The sequence below is a fragment of the Lycium barbarum genome, chromosome 4, assembly GCF_019175385.1.
Source record: "Lycium barbarum isolate Lr01 chromosome 4, ASM1917538v2, whole genome shotgun sequence".
Classification (NCBI taxonomy): domain Eukaryota; kingdom Viridiplantae; phylum Streptophyta; class Magnoliopsida; order Solanales; family Solanaceae; genus Lycium; species Lycium barbarum.
This window is the reverse complement of record NC_083340.1, coordinates 7,658,805-7,676,379: the sequence shown is the minus strand read 5'-3', so window position 1 is coordinate 7,676,379 and position 17,575 is coordinate 7,658,805. Positions and strand designations below refer to the sequence as shown.

The window sequence follows — 17,575 nt, the reverse complement described above, 5'->3', positions numbered from 1 at the left end:
TTTTTTTAACAAAACAAAACACCTTTAATTCCATTATATATAAAATAGTTTGAGCCAGTGGAGTTTCTTAATTGTAAGGTTGATACTTGATAGTGGAGAAATGTGAAAACTTCTTTTGTACGTACTCGAGAAAACAAAAGAGAATAAAGTGTGGAAGATGATTGTACTTCTTTATTGATTGGCATTTTTTGTCAATAGATGGCATACACTGCCATTCCTAGAACTAATAAAAAATATATATTGTATTAAGTATATTTTTTCTTTGTATATGCATGCACACACTATCTTTATTCTTGATTAGAAATACTGAGCGTAGTTTATAATTATGTTAAGCATCTAAAAAGCTAAAGTAGGATGAAAGTTGAGTGTAGATGGTCTTTTCTATGTTGTATATTACATGATGCTTCGTAATACGAAAAGTAATATGTTCTTTTTTGGTGATATACTCTATTATATATAGCGCTACCAGGTGTTGCTCGTATAGTTATATTTTCTCATATTTCATAAACAATATTCTTTCCAGAAAAAGATACAGATTAGGAAATTGGAGTTTTTTTTTTTTGGGAATAAATGTATATGTGCAAAGAAATCTCCAACTTTGGCCAGCAAGAGGAAAAATAATCATTTGAGTATGATCGTGTAGCACAATATTGTTTAATTTCTTAGACCATCTTTTATTTTTTCAAATTCTTGATTTTTTTTCTCGTATTCAATTCATGTTCGTGTATAGAAGTTTTGTTTAAATTTATAATTTTGTAACAATTGGTGATTAATTACCAATTAACTTATATATTTCCAAGTAGAGTGCGCTAATATTTTATGTAAGACGGATCTTAAAGATTTTGAGAGAATACTAATCAAGTTGTATATGATCTTCAGGCCCTACCTTCAACTTCATTAACTTATCCCTATGATGTGAAATTAGGTAATATGTGAAACCTAATAAGAATAAAAGTTTTACAAGAAATACATTTTATGAAAGATATTGTAAATAGGAAAAGTTATGTAGTCCTTGATTAGTAGATCATTAGAAATTCACCGACGAAAATTCCTTCCTTAAAATTAAATCATACGGAGAACTTCAATTTAACTAACAACCTTGCATCTGTTTAGGTTCTCGGTCAAAACTAATTATTTTTATTGATTAGCGTTCCCTAGAATAAGTTATTTTCCTATTTGTCTTCATTATAGAGAAGGTTCGTGTCAAAAAGTTTTGCCTAGAGAATGTTGGGTGTGCGAACAAAGTACCACATTGGTAACTGAAAATAAAAAGGAGCTACTTATAAGGAGTTGGATACTCTTAATGATGTGAGGCCTTTTGGAGAAAACCGTGCGGGCTTGGCCCAAAGCGGACAATATCATATCATGTTGAGAGTATCTTTGGGTCGTTTTATCCCAACAACTGGTATCAGAGCAATGGTTTGGTGGGACAAGTATGAAGATGGCGGAGTGTGGCGTGGGGCCCGCCTTAATGCCTTTGCCCGTCTATGGGCCGGTTTACAACCTTTACCCGTAGCTCTGAAGACGCATACAGAGCCTTGGGCTTCGGTGACTGTAAAGACTCTGACAATGTAGGTGGCACACAGACATATTGAATCTCTGACCCGTGGTAAGATAATGAGCCACGTGGAACTTAGTTCAAGGGGGAGATTGTTGGGTGTGCGAACAAAATACCATTGGAACCTGAAAATAAAAAGGAGCTACTTATAAGGAGTTGGATACTCTTAATGATGTGAGGCCTTTTGGAGAAAACCGTGTGGGCTTGGCCTAAAGCGAACAATATCACATCATGTTGAGAGTATCTTTGGGCCGTTTTATCCCAACAGAGAATTCAGAGGTTTCAAATCTCATCATCTCTAAAATGGCCTACTTAATTATAAATATATTTTACTTCCTCTTCTCCAATTCATGACACAAAAAAAAAAATCATCTAACTATTCCATTTAAATATGGTGCAATATTTTCAACCATTATCTTATATTATTTTTACTAAATATAATATTTATGTGATCAGTTATTATTAGAAACTCCATATTATATAAGACAGTCTCAGATGCACTTGAAATGATACAAGGATAAAAATAAAAAATGAACGAATATGTTTCACAAATAATAATCAAGTATTCTTTGAGGAAGAAAATATATCAAAATGTTGTTAGAGAACATAAAAAATTAAGAATAAAGAAAAATGAATCTAAGCTACAATGATGATTAACATTACCTTTGATTATAGATTTATAAGCCAAAAAAAAAAAATCCAAGGCAGAAGTTGAATTTAGATAACCGAAGAGTCAAAATAACGAGCTTCCTTCGGGATGAACACTAGAGTAATCATCTATAAAAAGAAAAAAATTAATGACTTATCAAAAGAACACAACTTTTTAGAAAAAACTCTTCAAATCAAATTAGTTTCTACTTCTCAATAAATAATGTAGAGGTGGAAAAAATTAAAATGCTTAAACTAAAAGTTGTACTCCAGAAGTTCCTATTTTGATCTTGCCATGAAGTGGTTAATGATTTATGCTTGAATAAATTAAAAAGAATCACCGTTTGGAAAATGTAGTGTGTGTATGTGTGTTTTATATGGACAGTTGTGGTCTGAAAAATTGTTGTGTCCTACCAAAAAGATTTGTGGTCTGAAAAATTGTTAATGACTGTGATTGTTAAAGCAACTATTCGTGATAGAAATATTAAGTTAGCAAAGTATTAACGCAACTCTTCGTGAGAGCACTGTAGGCAGTAAGTTTTTTAGTAGAGTATTTTAAGTTATTTTTGGAGGGTATTAGGTAATTAAGCTTTCTTATTTAAAAGAGGTATTTAAGTAATTTAACTCTCAAGTTAGGGAATTCATGCTTTTAATATAACTTGTCACTATGTTCGTGCTTTGCACGAAAATATCTTGCTTCGAAAGCTACGAAATGCAAACATAAAATATATACTTTAAATTTAAACCAGTACTATATTTTAAAAATAATTGTTATTGTCAAATATGTACGAAGTATAATAATCAATTTCCTAAAATAAAAATATATAATTTATATGTACGTGCATCTCATAATAAAAGCAAAAATAATATTAATATTAGAAATTGTAATGACACGATCATAACTTACTAATTGAATAATTATTATTTGAAAGAACAATAAACTGAAATTAGATTTGAGGTAGGATTATTATATATTGTCATCATATGATTAGTATTAATTAAGAGTTATCAGTTTTCCTAAAATAAAAATGTATAATTATACGTACGTGCATCGCATAATATAAACAAAAATAATATTAATATTAGAAATTCTAATGACACAATCATGACTTACTAATTGATTAATTATTATTTGAAAGAACAATAAACTGAAATTAGATTTGAAGTAGGATTAATATATATTGTCATCATATAATTATTAGTATTAGTTAAGAGTTATAAGTTGGGGAATGTTAAACTTGCAGTTGACTTCGATGACTTCAAATTCCTTTCTTGGTTTTCTACTTTTATATCGTGTCCAAGAATTATAGGTAGGAATGTGATAGCAACTATAGTTATTAATTGAAATTGTAGTTATTAAATCTTTCTTTATTTGAAAGATATAAGAACTCCTGATATTCAGGACTTTGAAATTAATTACGATTTTGTTTCTTAAATCTTTCCTTATTTGAACTATATTGAAAGTTTTAATATTTAATACTTTCAAACCAATTAAGATGTTATTAACTTATAGAAATCCTTCCTTTTAAAAAAAATTATATAATTCGGAAAAGAAAATATAGAAACATAACATATTTTAGGTTGTTTCCATAATCAAGTGTTCTTGTTATTCACTCTCTTCAATAAATTACGAACTCTGTCTACATTTTTATTATAAGAGTATGAAACTCCAAATGATATGTTGTATGAATAAATATATGATGCCCTTTCAATAGGACTATCAATGATAACAAAATTTTGATAACGATAAAGGAGTTAAAAAGACAGAAGAGAACATAAACCGACAATATCGTTTGTAAGAAACTGTCAGGTGAGATATAAATACAAACGAAATTCATCATATTGAATTAATTTATTTGCGTCAGTGTGTGTATTGTTTAACGCGATACACACGTGCAACGCACGTACGCTAAAACTAGTAATAACCTAATTATGAAAAAGAAGTTGATCTTTGTAAAAATGGAGAACATGAAGCTAATAACCGGAGGAGAAACATGTTATAAATAACAGTGAAGGAGTAAAGCTGAAACTATGGGACCCACATGGAGTCATATTAAGGAGCAGTTTGAACATGATTTGAATAATGACATGAAATCAGTGATTTGAAATCAGTAATTTGAAATCATGATGATTTGAGACATACACCCCGTAGATGCTTGAGACTTACGTCTTGTGTCTCGAAACTTACACTTAACTTTTACTGGGTGAAACTCTTCGCCTCGCGCACTCGCCTCTTAAAACACCGATTCAAACACCACCAAGTGAATTAGGGAAAATATAACACATTTCGTATCACAAGTTTTAAAAAATACTCCAGCCTAAACAGCTACTATAAATGTGGCATTTAGTTCCCTCGACAACTCTACTGCTCTAGAGTAGAAAAAGGTAACAGAACACCTTTTCCGTAAGAAGCAAAAAATCAAACCAAACAAAGAAACATGATTTCCTCCAAACACTCCTTTCTGATCACGGTAACAATCACGGTGGCGCTGCTATCAGCAACCACCACAACCGCCAAACTGCTATGTGCTAAAAAATTAGCCCAATTAAAACAATGTGCAAAGAAACCATCAACATCTTGTTGTAAGGCACTTAAAGCAGTAACTAAACATCTTTCTTGTCTTTGCCAACTTTATGAAAATCCCACTGTGTTACCTAATCTTGGTAATAATGTTAATAAAGCTCTTGGTCCTCTTCTTGAATCCTGTAAGATCCGTGGTGATGTTACCGCTTGTAAAGGTATAATTGTTTTATCACTTGAAATAAATTAGAGCAGTTTTCCTCACTTGTTACTAAGTTAATGGACTTTCAGTTCAAACCCCAGATTTTGATTTTGTTTTTCGAAATGAGAAAGGGCTTAAAATGCTCATTTTTTAAGGGCAAAGAAATTTAGTTGGCTAACTCGTAAATACGAACATCAGACAAAACTGGACAAGTACGAGTTGCCACATGTCCTGTTAAATACACCATGTGTCAATCTTTACTTTTCCATGTATACAGTATCCTTAATAAATTTACAAAGAAAACAAATTGAGCAAGAAATCTCCGACTCTGGTAGTACTCTGGCCAGCAAGGGAAAAGAATCATTCGAGTATGATCGTGTGGCGCAGTAATGTTTAATTTCTCAGGCCATCTTTTATTTTTTCAAATTCGTGATTTTTTTAATTTTTTTTTTGTATTCAATTCACGTTCATGTAGCGCAGTTTTCTTTAAATTTGTGAGTTTGTAACAATTGGTGATTAATTACCAATTAACTTATATATTTCCAAGTAGAGTGTGCTAACATTTTATGTAAGACTTTATCTTAAAGATTTCGAGAGAATACCATTCAAGTTGTTTATGATCTCGGGCCTCACCTTCAACCTCAAACGATTCGAGTCAACAAGAGAGGCCACTATTAAGTGAGGTGTGGTGGGAAGCTAGGATGCTTACGATGGAATAATTTATATTCCCTCCATCTCATATTAGTTGTCCACATTATTATAAATATTCGTCACAAATATTTATTCATTTACAAAATCAAGATAGAATTAATTAAGTTTTTCTTACTTTGCCCTTAACATTAATTGTTTTTTAAAGTAACAATATTGATTAGAGTTAGGGGTGCTCATGGTTCGGTTTGGATCGGTTTTTATTTAAAAAATAACCAACCAATTAAGTCGGTTATTCCAATTGTCAAACCAAACTATATCGGTTTTTACTATTCGGTTTTTGTCGGTTTTTTAAAATACATTGTAGTCATTATCTGAAACTAAACTCATCTGAAATAAAAAATTGGATATTACCACAAAAGCTTGCCACACCTTTACTAGTTATTATCTTTTTAAAAATAAAAACTTGTCACATCTAAAGTTAAAAATTGTACCTTTTGCACAACGTGAATGTGAGTAGATTGTGATGTACCGTAAATTTGTGGTGCGACAAGAATGTTTATGTTGGACTTATTGATTCGCTCAACATGTTTTGTTAATTCTGTGCTGAAATGAGATTTTCTCGGATGTGAAATTTAATATCAGAGACATAAAGCTTTTTAGAATTGTCTCTCTTCATTTGCAACTTAGAGGCTTAGAGGAGAAAAGAAACACAAAATAGTGAATGATGTCTGGTTAGAAATTAAATTCATACAAACAAGTGTTCTGTTGCTTTTTCTTTCAAAGTTCCCGTTCTTCCTGTTTTAATCAAGTTTCTCTATAGTTGCAAAATACTTTTACATTTTGTCCCCGGACACAATCGTTAATTGATTTTAGGAGTACTTAGCTGAAGTCCGTGCTATTTCTTAGTGGTGCTCAATTAAATCTTAGATATTCGGCCAAAACTTTTGACCTTTGAGAAGCTTGATTTGAGGGAGTCAAGCTTTATCATAAAAGAACGAGTTGAAATGGAAATAAAGTCATTTGTGTTGGAAATGAAACTCTTCTGACTTCACCTGATTATTAAGGGAGCTATGCTTCTCAATCTTTAGAAGCTTGTTCTTCTTATCCAATAAGCCACTGGTATTACACAGAGCAGTTTATCGTGGATGTTGCTTTTCAGCTTTCTGCATAGCTATAGATTAAGTTTTTAAAGTCTTTTCTATGCCCTACCCACTGGTCGCATTGTCTTTCTAGAGTAAGTTTCCTTTTCTTCTGTTTTCCACCTCTTGAGTCATGCTAATTGAATATTTTTCTACGGCTGCGAAAGAAAAGAAGAATGGGGATAGAGGATGACAATCTTTGTTATTACAACTTCCGCCAAGTAATATTTTACTCCGTTCAAAGTTATATGCCCTAGGTACTCCGAGAATTTTGATACAGTTAAAAGTGAAATGTGCAAATTTGTTATGCTTCTCAACTTATGATCACAATAAATTTACAAGTAATGTCTGGAAGGTACCCTGTTTAGGCACTTCTAGTCACTGAACTGGACAGGAGGGTTAGCCAAATGGAGCACGGAAGTGTCTATGTCTAAATTATGTATCCATCTCTTTCCTCATTTAGAATTAATCTCCTAGGCAATGTAGATTCAAGATGGCATTAATTTGCATTGCGTTCTTGCTCACAATATTGTCCTCATGATGAATTTTTTACATGACACCAGCTGCAAAAGATACAAGTGGAGTGAGCAGGGTCGCATGGACTGGAATGTCAAGCTTACTCGTGCTCTTTGCTTCTTTCGTGCTTGCTTAGTTAAGTGTTGGGGAAATGTTGATGAATTTCTTTACTTCAGTATCATTTAGGGAATTGGCAGATTGCATACTTGTATTCTGTGAAGTTTGCATTGTGTTATATGCTGAGATGAACTAAATTGATGTATGAGTATGAGGAGATATTTTAATGTTTCACGATTTGCATACTTTGTGTTTGCATGTTCTTGGTGTATTCGTGGGGTTTTGTTAAGCGAAATGTGGCCGGTTTTTAATTAATATTAGAAAGGGCCTTTTCTTTTCTAGTCATATTATTCTTGGCACTAGACAGCAAGAACATGTAAGCACAAAATGTACCAAAGAAAGATTTAACATCATGAGCTATTACTCTTTGAAAGCCTCATCTATGCATCTTTGTTTTAATCGTGCAGGGGCGGAACTAGAGTTCTAACTACTAGTTTGGCAGAATTCAATAGCTTTGGCCAGGCCCAATTCTGTATTTTTGTTAAGAAATCTGCTTACCAGAACCTGCTAAGCTGCATTTTCTAAACATTAAAATTCATAAACTCAAAATTCTGAATTCGGCTCTAAACTCATGTAGGTCGTCCCTAACACTTATGTCCTCATCTAAATGACTATATATGTATTAACAAGTTTCTTAATAAGAGATTCGTAATGCTTCTCACCGGGTTCTCATGCTTCAGATGCCTTTATCAATTGTGAGAGAACAGGCAAATTTCACCATGAAAATAAACAAGCCGGTTAAGATTTTCTTTGAATTTGAAGTTATTTCCTGGAAATAGTAATACACTAGTTGGTTAAACTTATAAACTTGCTATATCTGTTGGTTTATTATTGATAAATAGTGTAAATATGTAGTAAAAGAATATTTTGTAAATCTTCTATTTTAGGTTAGTATAGTTTGTATCCTAATAGGACATTGTAACTATGGTATATTTACCAACTCAATCAATGAGAATAATCACGAAATTAATCTCTTTCATGGTATCAGAGCCTAGGGTTTCTTTTCCTTCTCTTCCGCTGCCCTAATTCTCCGACGTCCTCTACCCACTTTTCCGACGTCTTCTTCTTCTTCTTCTTCTTCTTCTTCGATTTCCGTCCATTTTTCTTGCCTTCCATCAATGGCAAACACCAAGTTCCATCCTGCTTTGGCTGTCTCCAACATCAAGAATCACATCCCAATCATTCTTGAGATGGAAACGGATCATTATTCGGCTTGGGCCGAATTATTCAAACTTCATGCCCGGTCTCACCGTGTCCTTTCCCACATTCTGCCAACCGGAAAGGAGAAGGATCCTACCACCGACGACGAAAAGGAGTTGTGGTCCACTTTGGATGCCACGGTACTTCAATGGGTATATGCAACCATCTCCACGGACTTATTGCATACAATCATCGAAGAATACCTATCGGCAAAGGAGGCCTGGGATCGCCTCCGTAATCTTTTTCAAGACAACAAAAACTCCCGTGCCGTTGCTTTGGAACATGATTTCTCTCATGTCAAGATGCGAGACTTTCCAAACGCTTCGGCGTATTGCCAACGTCTCAAGACCTTGGCCGATCAACTTAAGAGTGTGGGGGCTCCGGTGACCGACAACCACCTCGTTCTCCAACTGGTGGCTGGACTCCCAGAGGCATACAAGAATTTGGGTACCTATATCCGCCAAAGTAAGCCTCTTCCACCATTCTCCGAAGCTCGGTCAAGTTTGTGCCTTGAGGAAAAGGCGTTGGCTGAAATGCATGATGACTCGCCCGCGGCTATGGTGGCTAATTCCAAACGTGATTTTGATGACTCTTCTCATCTGGAAAATTCTGGTCGTTCTCACCACCATCATCGGGGCAAAAATAACAACAAAAACCGCGGCTCTAGCGGCGGGAATAATAACGGCGGTGGCCGTGGTTCGGGCGGCGGCAGTGGCAGCCGACGCCATGGAGGACACCCCTCAGGTGACCAGCAGCAGTGGCAACAGCCCTCCTCACCGTGGCAGTGGGGTTGGATGCCTCAGTGGGCTCCCCCTTGCCCGTATCCTACCACGCAGTGGGCTCGGCCACAGCAGTAGTGGCAGCCGCCATCTTCTTCGTCTGGCCCGAGGTCGCTGGCCCAGCTTGACATTTTGGGCTCGCGACCACAACAGCAGGCATATGCAGCCGCGGGCCCCCCGACGCAATGGACTCCAACGGATATTGAATCGGCTATGCACACGATGACGTTGAACCAACCCAATTCGAATTGGTATATGGATGCCAGCGCCACGTCCCATATGACATCCACAAAAGGTACTCTCTCGTCTTATTTTAATTTGAGCAATCGTAATACTGGCATTGTTGTTGGTAATGGTAATTCAATTCCAATTCGAGGTTGTGGTCATGCTAAATTGCCTCCCCCGAACCTTCCTTTATTGTTAAACAATGTCCTTCATGCGCCAAAACTCATAAAAAATTTGATATCGGTTTGTAAATTTACTACTGATAACTATGTGAGTGTTGAATTTGATCCTTATGGGTTTTCTGTGAAGGATTTCCGGACGGGGATGGCTCTCATGAGATGTAATAGTAGGGGTGCTCTCTATCCATTGTCCACCTTCAAATTTTCCACCAATTCACCGTCGACTTTTGCTGCCTTGTCTTCTACCCGTTGGCATGATCGTTTGGGCCACCCGGGAGCTTCTATTTTGGATTTTCTTAGGCGTAATAAAAGCATTGAATGTAATAGTTCTAGTTCATCTAGTATTTGTCATTCTTGCGTTCGTGGTAAACATGTTAAGTTGCCATTTTCTAGTTCTATTTCAGAAACTTTGTTTCCATTTGACATTATTCATAGTGATTTGTGGACTTCTCCAATTTTGAGTTCTATGGGCCATCGTTATTATGTTCTGTTTTTGGATCATTTTACCAACTATTTGTGGACTTTCCCTTTGGCTAGAAAATCTGATGTTTACTCAAAATTCATGGATTTTAAGACCCATATTCTTACTCAATTTGAACGTCCTATCAAGAATGTCCAATGTGATAATGGGAGGGAATATACTAATAGTCAATTCAGAAAATTTTGTGCATCCAATGGGATGTCCTTCCATCTTTCGTGTCCTCATACATCCTCTCAAAATAGGAAAGCAGAAAGAAAAATTCGTTCACTAAATAATGACATCCGGACTCTTCTTGCTCATGCCTCCATTCCTCCATCTTTTTGGCATCATGCATTGCAAATGGCGACGTATCTCATTAATATTTTACCAAGTAAGCTATTGGGTCACAAATCACCTTTAGAGGTCCTTTACCAACGGAAACCATCTTATTCTCATCTCCGAGTCTTTGGGTGTTTATGTTATCCCCTTTTTCCGTCTACTACTATTCACAAGTTGCACCCTCGGTCAACTCCATGTGTCTTTTTGGGATATCCACCAAACCATCGTGGCTACAAATGTTTTGATTTATCCTCAAATAAAATCATTATTTGTCGTCACGTTTTATTTGATGAGACTCAATTTCCGTTTTCCAAAATTCATACTCCGGCTCCCACCTCTTATGACTTCCTTGATGATGGCCTCTCTCCTTACTTGATCCATCATATAGCCGCCAGCCCTCCACCGCTGCCCTGTCCCCCTCCGTCGCTGCCCGTGACTCAGGACCACGCCGACCCCTCCCCACCTGGGCAGCAGCCTCCATCGTCCTCTACGCAGGACCAGTCCGCCCCTCTCCCCCACCAGCTTCCCACCACCCCGCAAAACTCGACTATTTCTCCACTTGTCCAGCCCAATACCCACACACGTATGGTCACTCGTAGTCAGCGCGGGATTTTCAAACCCAAGCGCCCATTTAATCTACATGTGGCGGTTACCAAGTCCCCCATACCTCGTAAACCGTTGGATGCGCTACGTGACCCGAATTGGAAATTGGCCATGGATGATGAATATGATGCTCTTATTAAAAATAAGTCGTGGGATTTGGTACCCCGTCCACCTAATGTGAATGTTATTCGGTCTATGTGGATTTTTACTCATAAATAAAAGTCTAATGGTGATTTTGAGAGGCATAAAGCCTGTCTTGTATGTGATGGCAAAACACAACAGGTTGGCATTGATTGTGGTGAGACTTTCAGTCCGGTCGTGAAGCCAGCAACGATCCGCACTGTCTTAAGTCTAGCTCTATCTAAACATTGGCCCATTCATCAGTTGGATGTCAAAAATGCATTTCTTCATGGCGAGCTCAAGGAGACGGTTTATATGCATCAGCCTATGGGTTTTAGAGACCCATCTCGTCCCGATTATGTGTGTTTGTTGCGCAAGTCCTTATATGGGCTTAAACAGGCACCGAGAGCTTGGTATAAAAGATTTGCTGACTTTGTTTCTTCCATTGGTTTTGCTAATAGCAGGTCTGACCACTCCTTGTTCATCTATCGCAAAGGGCACCACTTGGCTTACATTTTACTATATGTGGATGATATTATTCTTACTGCTTCTTCAGATGCTCTCCGCTGTTCTATTATGGGCCTTCTTGGCTCAGAATTTGCTATGAAGGACTTAGGTCCTTTGAACTATTTTCTTGGCATTGCGGTGACCCGTCACAAGGGTGGTATGTTTCTATCACAACGAAGTTATGCTACGGACATTATTGAACGTGCAGTAATGTCCTCGTGTAAGCCTTCTTCCACTCCGGTTGACACTAAACCGAAGGTCAGTGCCTCTTCTGGCGATCTGTGTGACGATCCCACTCATTTCCGGAGCCTTGCAGGTGCTCTTCAGTATCTTACCTTCACCAGACCGGATATTTCTTATGCCGTACAGCAGATTTGTCTTCATATGCATGCTCCACGAGATACGCATATGCTTGCTCTTAAGCGGATTATTCGGTATATTCAGGGTACTCTTGATCATGGTTTGCATCTCTACTCATCTTCAGTTACTGATTTGGTTTCATACACTGATGCTGATTGGGGGGATGTCCAGACACCAGACGCTCGACGTCGGGTTATTGCGTGTTTTTGGGAGATAATTTGATATCCTGGTCATCTAAGCGCCAACCTACTCTTTCCCGCTCTAGTACGGAAGCAGAATATAGGGGAGTTGCTAATGTTGTCTCTGAATCATGCTAGATACGTAACCTCCTCTTGGAACTACATTGTCCGATCCCTAAGGCTACTTTAGTTTATTGTGATAATGTCAGTGCCATTTACCTGTCAGGAAATCCAGTCCAACATCAGCGCACCAAGCACATTGAGATGGATATACATTTTGTTCGTGAAAAGGTGGCGCGCGGCCACGTCCGTGTCCTTCATGTTCCGTCCCGATATCAGCTCGCCGATATTTTCACTAAAGGACTGCCACAGGTCTTATTTGAAGATTTTCGGGACAGTCTCAGCGTTCGTAAACCTCCCGTTTCGACTGCGGGGGTGTGATAAATAGTGTAAATATGTAGTAAAAGAATATTTTGTAAATCTTCTATTTTAGGTTAGTATAGTTTGTATCCTAATAGGACATTGTAACTATGGTATATTTACCAACTCAATCAATGAGAATAATCACGGAATTAATCTCTTTCAATTATGTCTAATGTGCAATGCAACTCCTTACTTCGTACTTGATGCCCATTTTATACCTATGCACCTTATGGTGCCTCAACTAATATGTATCCAGTATTTAAAGAAAAAATAGAAGTGTCTTAGTCAGTATGTATACCTTGCAATTATATTAAACGTGAGAGATATTATTTGGAAATGTTATATATTTTCTTTTAGAGTACATTTTAAGAAAGAAAGCAAACCCTTTTAATTTTTTGAATCATTCTTCTTTGTTTTCGTATATCTTAGGTTTTCAGTGAGGAGAACACCTAGCAAAGTTTTGGAAAAACACCCATTCAAAACTAAGGCTCAATCTTTGCTCCGTAAAACTTTTTCTATTTTCAAATAATGATAGGAAAATGATCATTATCAGTAAGTTAATTTTTATTATTACTTAAAATTATATTTGATACATCACTCTTCTTTATGAAAATCCCACTTTGTTACCTAATGTTGGTGTTAATGTTAATCAAGCTGTTGATCTTCTTCTTAAATACTGTGAGATACGTGGTGATGTTACCGCTTGTAAAGGTACAATTGTTTCATCACTTGAAATAAATTAGAGCAGTTTTCTTCACTTGTTACTAAATTAATGGACTTTTAGTCCAAACCCCGGATTTTGATTTTGTTTTTGTTTTTCGAAATGAGAAGGGCTTAAAATGCTCATTTTTTAAAGGTAGAGAGATTTAGTTGACAAACTCGTAAGTATGAATATCGGGATGACAAAACTGGATAAGTACAGGGTATTACTCGAGTTGCCACATGTCTTGTTAATACACCACGTCTCAATCTTTACTTTTCCACGTATACAGTATCCTAAATAAACTGACAAAGAAAATAAATTGAGCAAGAAATCTCCAACTCTGGTAGTACTCTGGCCAGCAAGGGAAAATAATCATTCGAGTATGATCGTGTGGCGCAGTAATGTTTAATTTCTCAGGCCATTTTTTCAAATTTGTGATTTTTTTTTTGGTATTCAATTCATGTTCGCGTAGCGAGTTTTCTTTAAATTTGTGAGTTTGTAACAATTGATGATTAATTACCAATTAACTTATATATTTCCAAGTGGAGTGTGCTAATATTTTATACGAATTGCCCTTCTTTTGGGGTGGTCTTTAAATTTTACCCCTCATATTTGTGGTCTTTAAGTTTTGCCCTTTGCTTGGATACATGAGGTTCTGGGTTCGAACTTCTGCTCAGGCATAAAATAAAAATAAAAATGGCAAGGCAGGACTGGGGGGAGTGTATGCCGGATCCGGCATACAGTCCTTAAAGAAAAACTAAAGTTATGTCGGAGGGGGCATAACTTTTCCTCAAGGTATAGTTTAGTTATGCCTTATGGGACAGAACTTTTCCTTAAGGAACTATGCCTTATGAGGCAAACTTTTAATTAAGACATAACCAAAAGTATGTCCCATAAGACAGAACTTTTCCTTAAGGCATAGACATTGCCTTATAAGGCAAACTTTTAGTTATGTCTTAAGGAAAAGTTCCGCCTTATGGGGCATACTTTTATGGGGCACACTTTTAGTCAAGGCATAACTAAAAGTATACCCCATAAGGCGGAGCTTTTCCTTAAGGCATAACTAAAAGTATGCCCCATAAGACGGAGTTTTTCCTTAAGACATAACTAAAAGTTTGCCTTGAAAAGTAAAATAAAATAAAATATATATATATATATGCCTCAAAGCAAAGTCTGCCCCCTCCGGCATAACTTTAGTTTTTCCTTAAGGACTATATGCCGGATCTGGCATACACTCCCGCCAGCCTTGCCTTGCGATATTTTTTTATGCCTGAGCGGGGGTTCGAACCCAGAACCTCAGGTATCCAAGCGAAGGGCAAAGCTTAATGACCACAAATATGAGCGGCAAAATTTAAAGACCACCACAAAAGAAGGGCAATCCGCGCAAAAAAATGATATTTTATGTAAGACTTTATCTTAAAGACTAGATGATAAAAGCCCGTGTTAGCATGGGCCCAACACAAAAAATAGTACAACACTTTTCTTTTTAGTCTGTCTAAAAAAGAATAATATATTTTTATGTTTAAAAATCATTTAACTTGAAACTTCCCCTTTTACCTTTAATGAAATGATTTAAATCCACTCAAATATCTATGACTTGTTTTAGACCACAAGTTTCAAAGATCTTTCCTTTCTTTTTTAAACTTCGTGTCTAGTCAAACTATGTCACATAAATTAGGACAGAGAGAGTACCTTTTAGTAATATAATTATGGAATTTTTATTATAGAAAATATTATAATTCAATTAATTGAAAATATCAATAAATTATTTTACTTAGTCTGCTTCTTCCATATATGACTTTCCTACACACACACACACACATCTATATATATATATATATATATATATATACCTTTACTATTTTTTGAACTTATTATCATTATTTAAATGTCCTTTTATATATATATATATATATATATATATATATATATATAGAGAGAGAGAGAGAGAGAGAGAGAGAGTATTATAATTTAATTAATTGAAAATATCAATAAATTATTTTACTTAGTCTGCTTCTTCCATATATGACTTTCCTGGTTTGGTTCTCCAATTGAAAGATTTGAAATACACCTTCTCCTACCGAGTTTCATGCCATCATCTTTTTCTACTCAACAACACTGAAAAATGCTTTCATGCGTTAGCATCTGTTGTAGTCTTAAATTTTTAAGTATAGGCCAACTTCATCATTTTAAGAAAATATGTGTATACGTTTCTTACCGTTTATATTTAGTTTTCTTGATATTATTCCTCATTATTTGTGTGAGACGTATGTATCTAAAATTAGTGCATTTTTATCTTTACCCAGAGGTATAAGTTTTAAATATTTTGGTTTTATGACTTCTTTAGAGGTTTTTGTGTTCAATTTAAATCGTTATTTCCTTTTTCTCGAATTTCTCTTCTTTAAATTTTCTCTAAGCGTACCTTTACCATTTTCTGGACTTATTATCATTATTTAAATGTCCTTTTTTTTTGCAATTGTCTCCTACTTCTTCATGTGGACCCCACCTTAATTTTTTTTCTCCTACTTCTTCACATAGGCCCCACCTTCAATTTTTTTTAATTAACTATTATAGAAAATGGGTGGACGACGATCCAAACCCACTCTTCTATAATAGTAGAAATTTCGAGAGAATACTATTCAAGTTATTTATGATCCCCAAGCCCCACCTTCAACCTCAAACAATTCGAGTCAACAAGAGAGGTCGCTATTAAGTGAGGTGTGGTGGGAAGATAGGATGCTTATGATTAAATAATTTATACTCCTTCTGTCCTATATTAATTGTCCACGTTACTATAAATATCCATCACAAATATTTATTCATTTATAAAATCAAGATAGAATTAATTAAGTTTTTCTTACTTTGCCCTTAACATTAATTATTTTTTAAAGTAACCAATATTGATTAGAGATAGGGGTGCTCATGGTTCGGTTTTTATTTAAAAAATAACCAAACCAATTAAGCTGGTTATTCAAATTGTCGAACCAAACTATATCAGTTTTTACTATTCAATTTTTGTCGGTTTTTTAAAATATATTGTAGTCACTATCTGAAACCAAACTCATCTGAAATAGAAAACTGGATATTGCCACAAAAGCTTGCCACACCTTTACTAGATATTACCTTTCTAAAAATAAAAACTTGCCACATCTTTACAATGGAAACATGCTAAAGTAGCTAACAGTACTAGTGACTCACTTGTCTATAGATATAATACTCTTCGCCAGAGCTTGCTATAAACATGGAAATATGCCAAAGTAATTTTTTCAAAAGCATGGCCCAAGAGTATAAAAACGTAATATAAATTGCAATTTTTTCATAAAAAAATTAAAATACACACACATATATATACAAATATAATTTTTAAAATATGTATATATAAAGTCGGTTTGGTTCGGTTTTTTTTCGATTTTTTTAGACTTGAAATAAAAACCAAACCAAATATAGTCGGTTTTTAAATTTAAAAACCAAACCAAATAATTGTCGGTTTTTTTTCCGATTTGGTTTGGTTATCGGTTTGGTTCGGTTTTTCGTGTTTAGCCCTAATTAGAGTGCAATTAATTGGAGAGAGATAAGGGTAATGTAGTCAAAATACACTTTTATTTATGATTTCTTAAAGACGTGTAAAAGGGAAAGTGGACAAGTATTATGAAATGGAGGGAGTATTACTGTTTATATATATATATATATATATATATATATATATATATATATATATATATATATATATATATAACTACTGTATATGTTAGTTCTTGTTTTCGGCAAAAAAATAAAAAATAAAAGAAATATTTAGTAGGCGTTTGGCCATGAAAATCAAATACTTTTCACTGTTTATGGAATTTTGAAGTTGGAGCTGAAGATGAAGTTGTGTTTGGATATAATTTTTGAAATATTTGATTGTTTGAATGTAATGAAAGTGAAAAATATATATATAAAAATAAAAGTAAAAATAAGATTTAACTATTTTTAAAATTTTGAATTTTCATGACCAAATGCTGATTTTTCAATAAAGTGAAAAAAATTTCTAGAAAAAAGCGAAAAACTCTCATGCCTAAAGTAACTAGTACTAGTTCTATCTTATCAGATTTTAACTCCTTTACTTTGGTAAAAAGTCTTTAAGAAATATTTCACTTAAATTTATAA

At 35.0% G+C, this 17,575-nt stretch overlaps 1 protein-coding gene across 1 annotated transcript; it reads left to right on the top strand.

The window, feature by feature from the left end:
- The first annotated feature begins 4,507 nt into the window (after positions 1 to 4,507).
- On the top strand, positions 4,508 to 7,576 carry LOC132638134 (uncharacterized). The gene is made up of 2 exons (XM_060355111.1): positions 4,508 to 4,945; positions 7,283 to 7,576. Exons 1-2 carry the CDS (start codon positions 4,645 to 4,647, stop codon positions 7,369 to 7,371), a joined length of 390 nt encoding a protein of 129 aa, XP_060211094.1. The 5' UTR covers positions 4,508 to 4,644; the 3' UTR covers positions 7,372 to 7,576.
- Positions 7,577 to 17,575: the final 9,999 nt, after the last annotated feature.

Bases quoted from the DNA above. Each gene is read 5' to 3' on its own strand.
- LOC132638134 (XM_060355111.1), top strand. From the start codon at position 4,645: ATGATTTCCTCCAAACACTCCTTTCTGATCACGGTAACAATCACGGTG. The intron at 4,946-7,282 runs GTATAATTGTTT...ACATGACACCAG, and splicing joins TGATGTTACCGCTTGTAAAG to CTGCAAAAGATACAAGTGGA.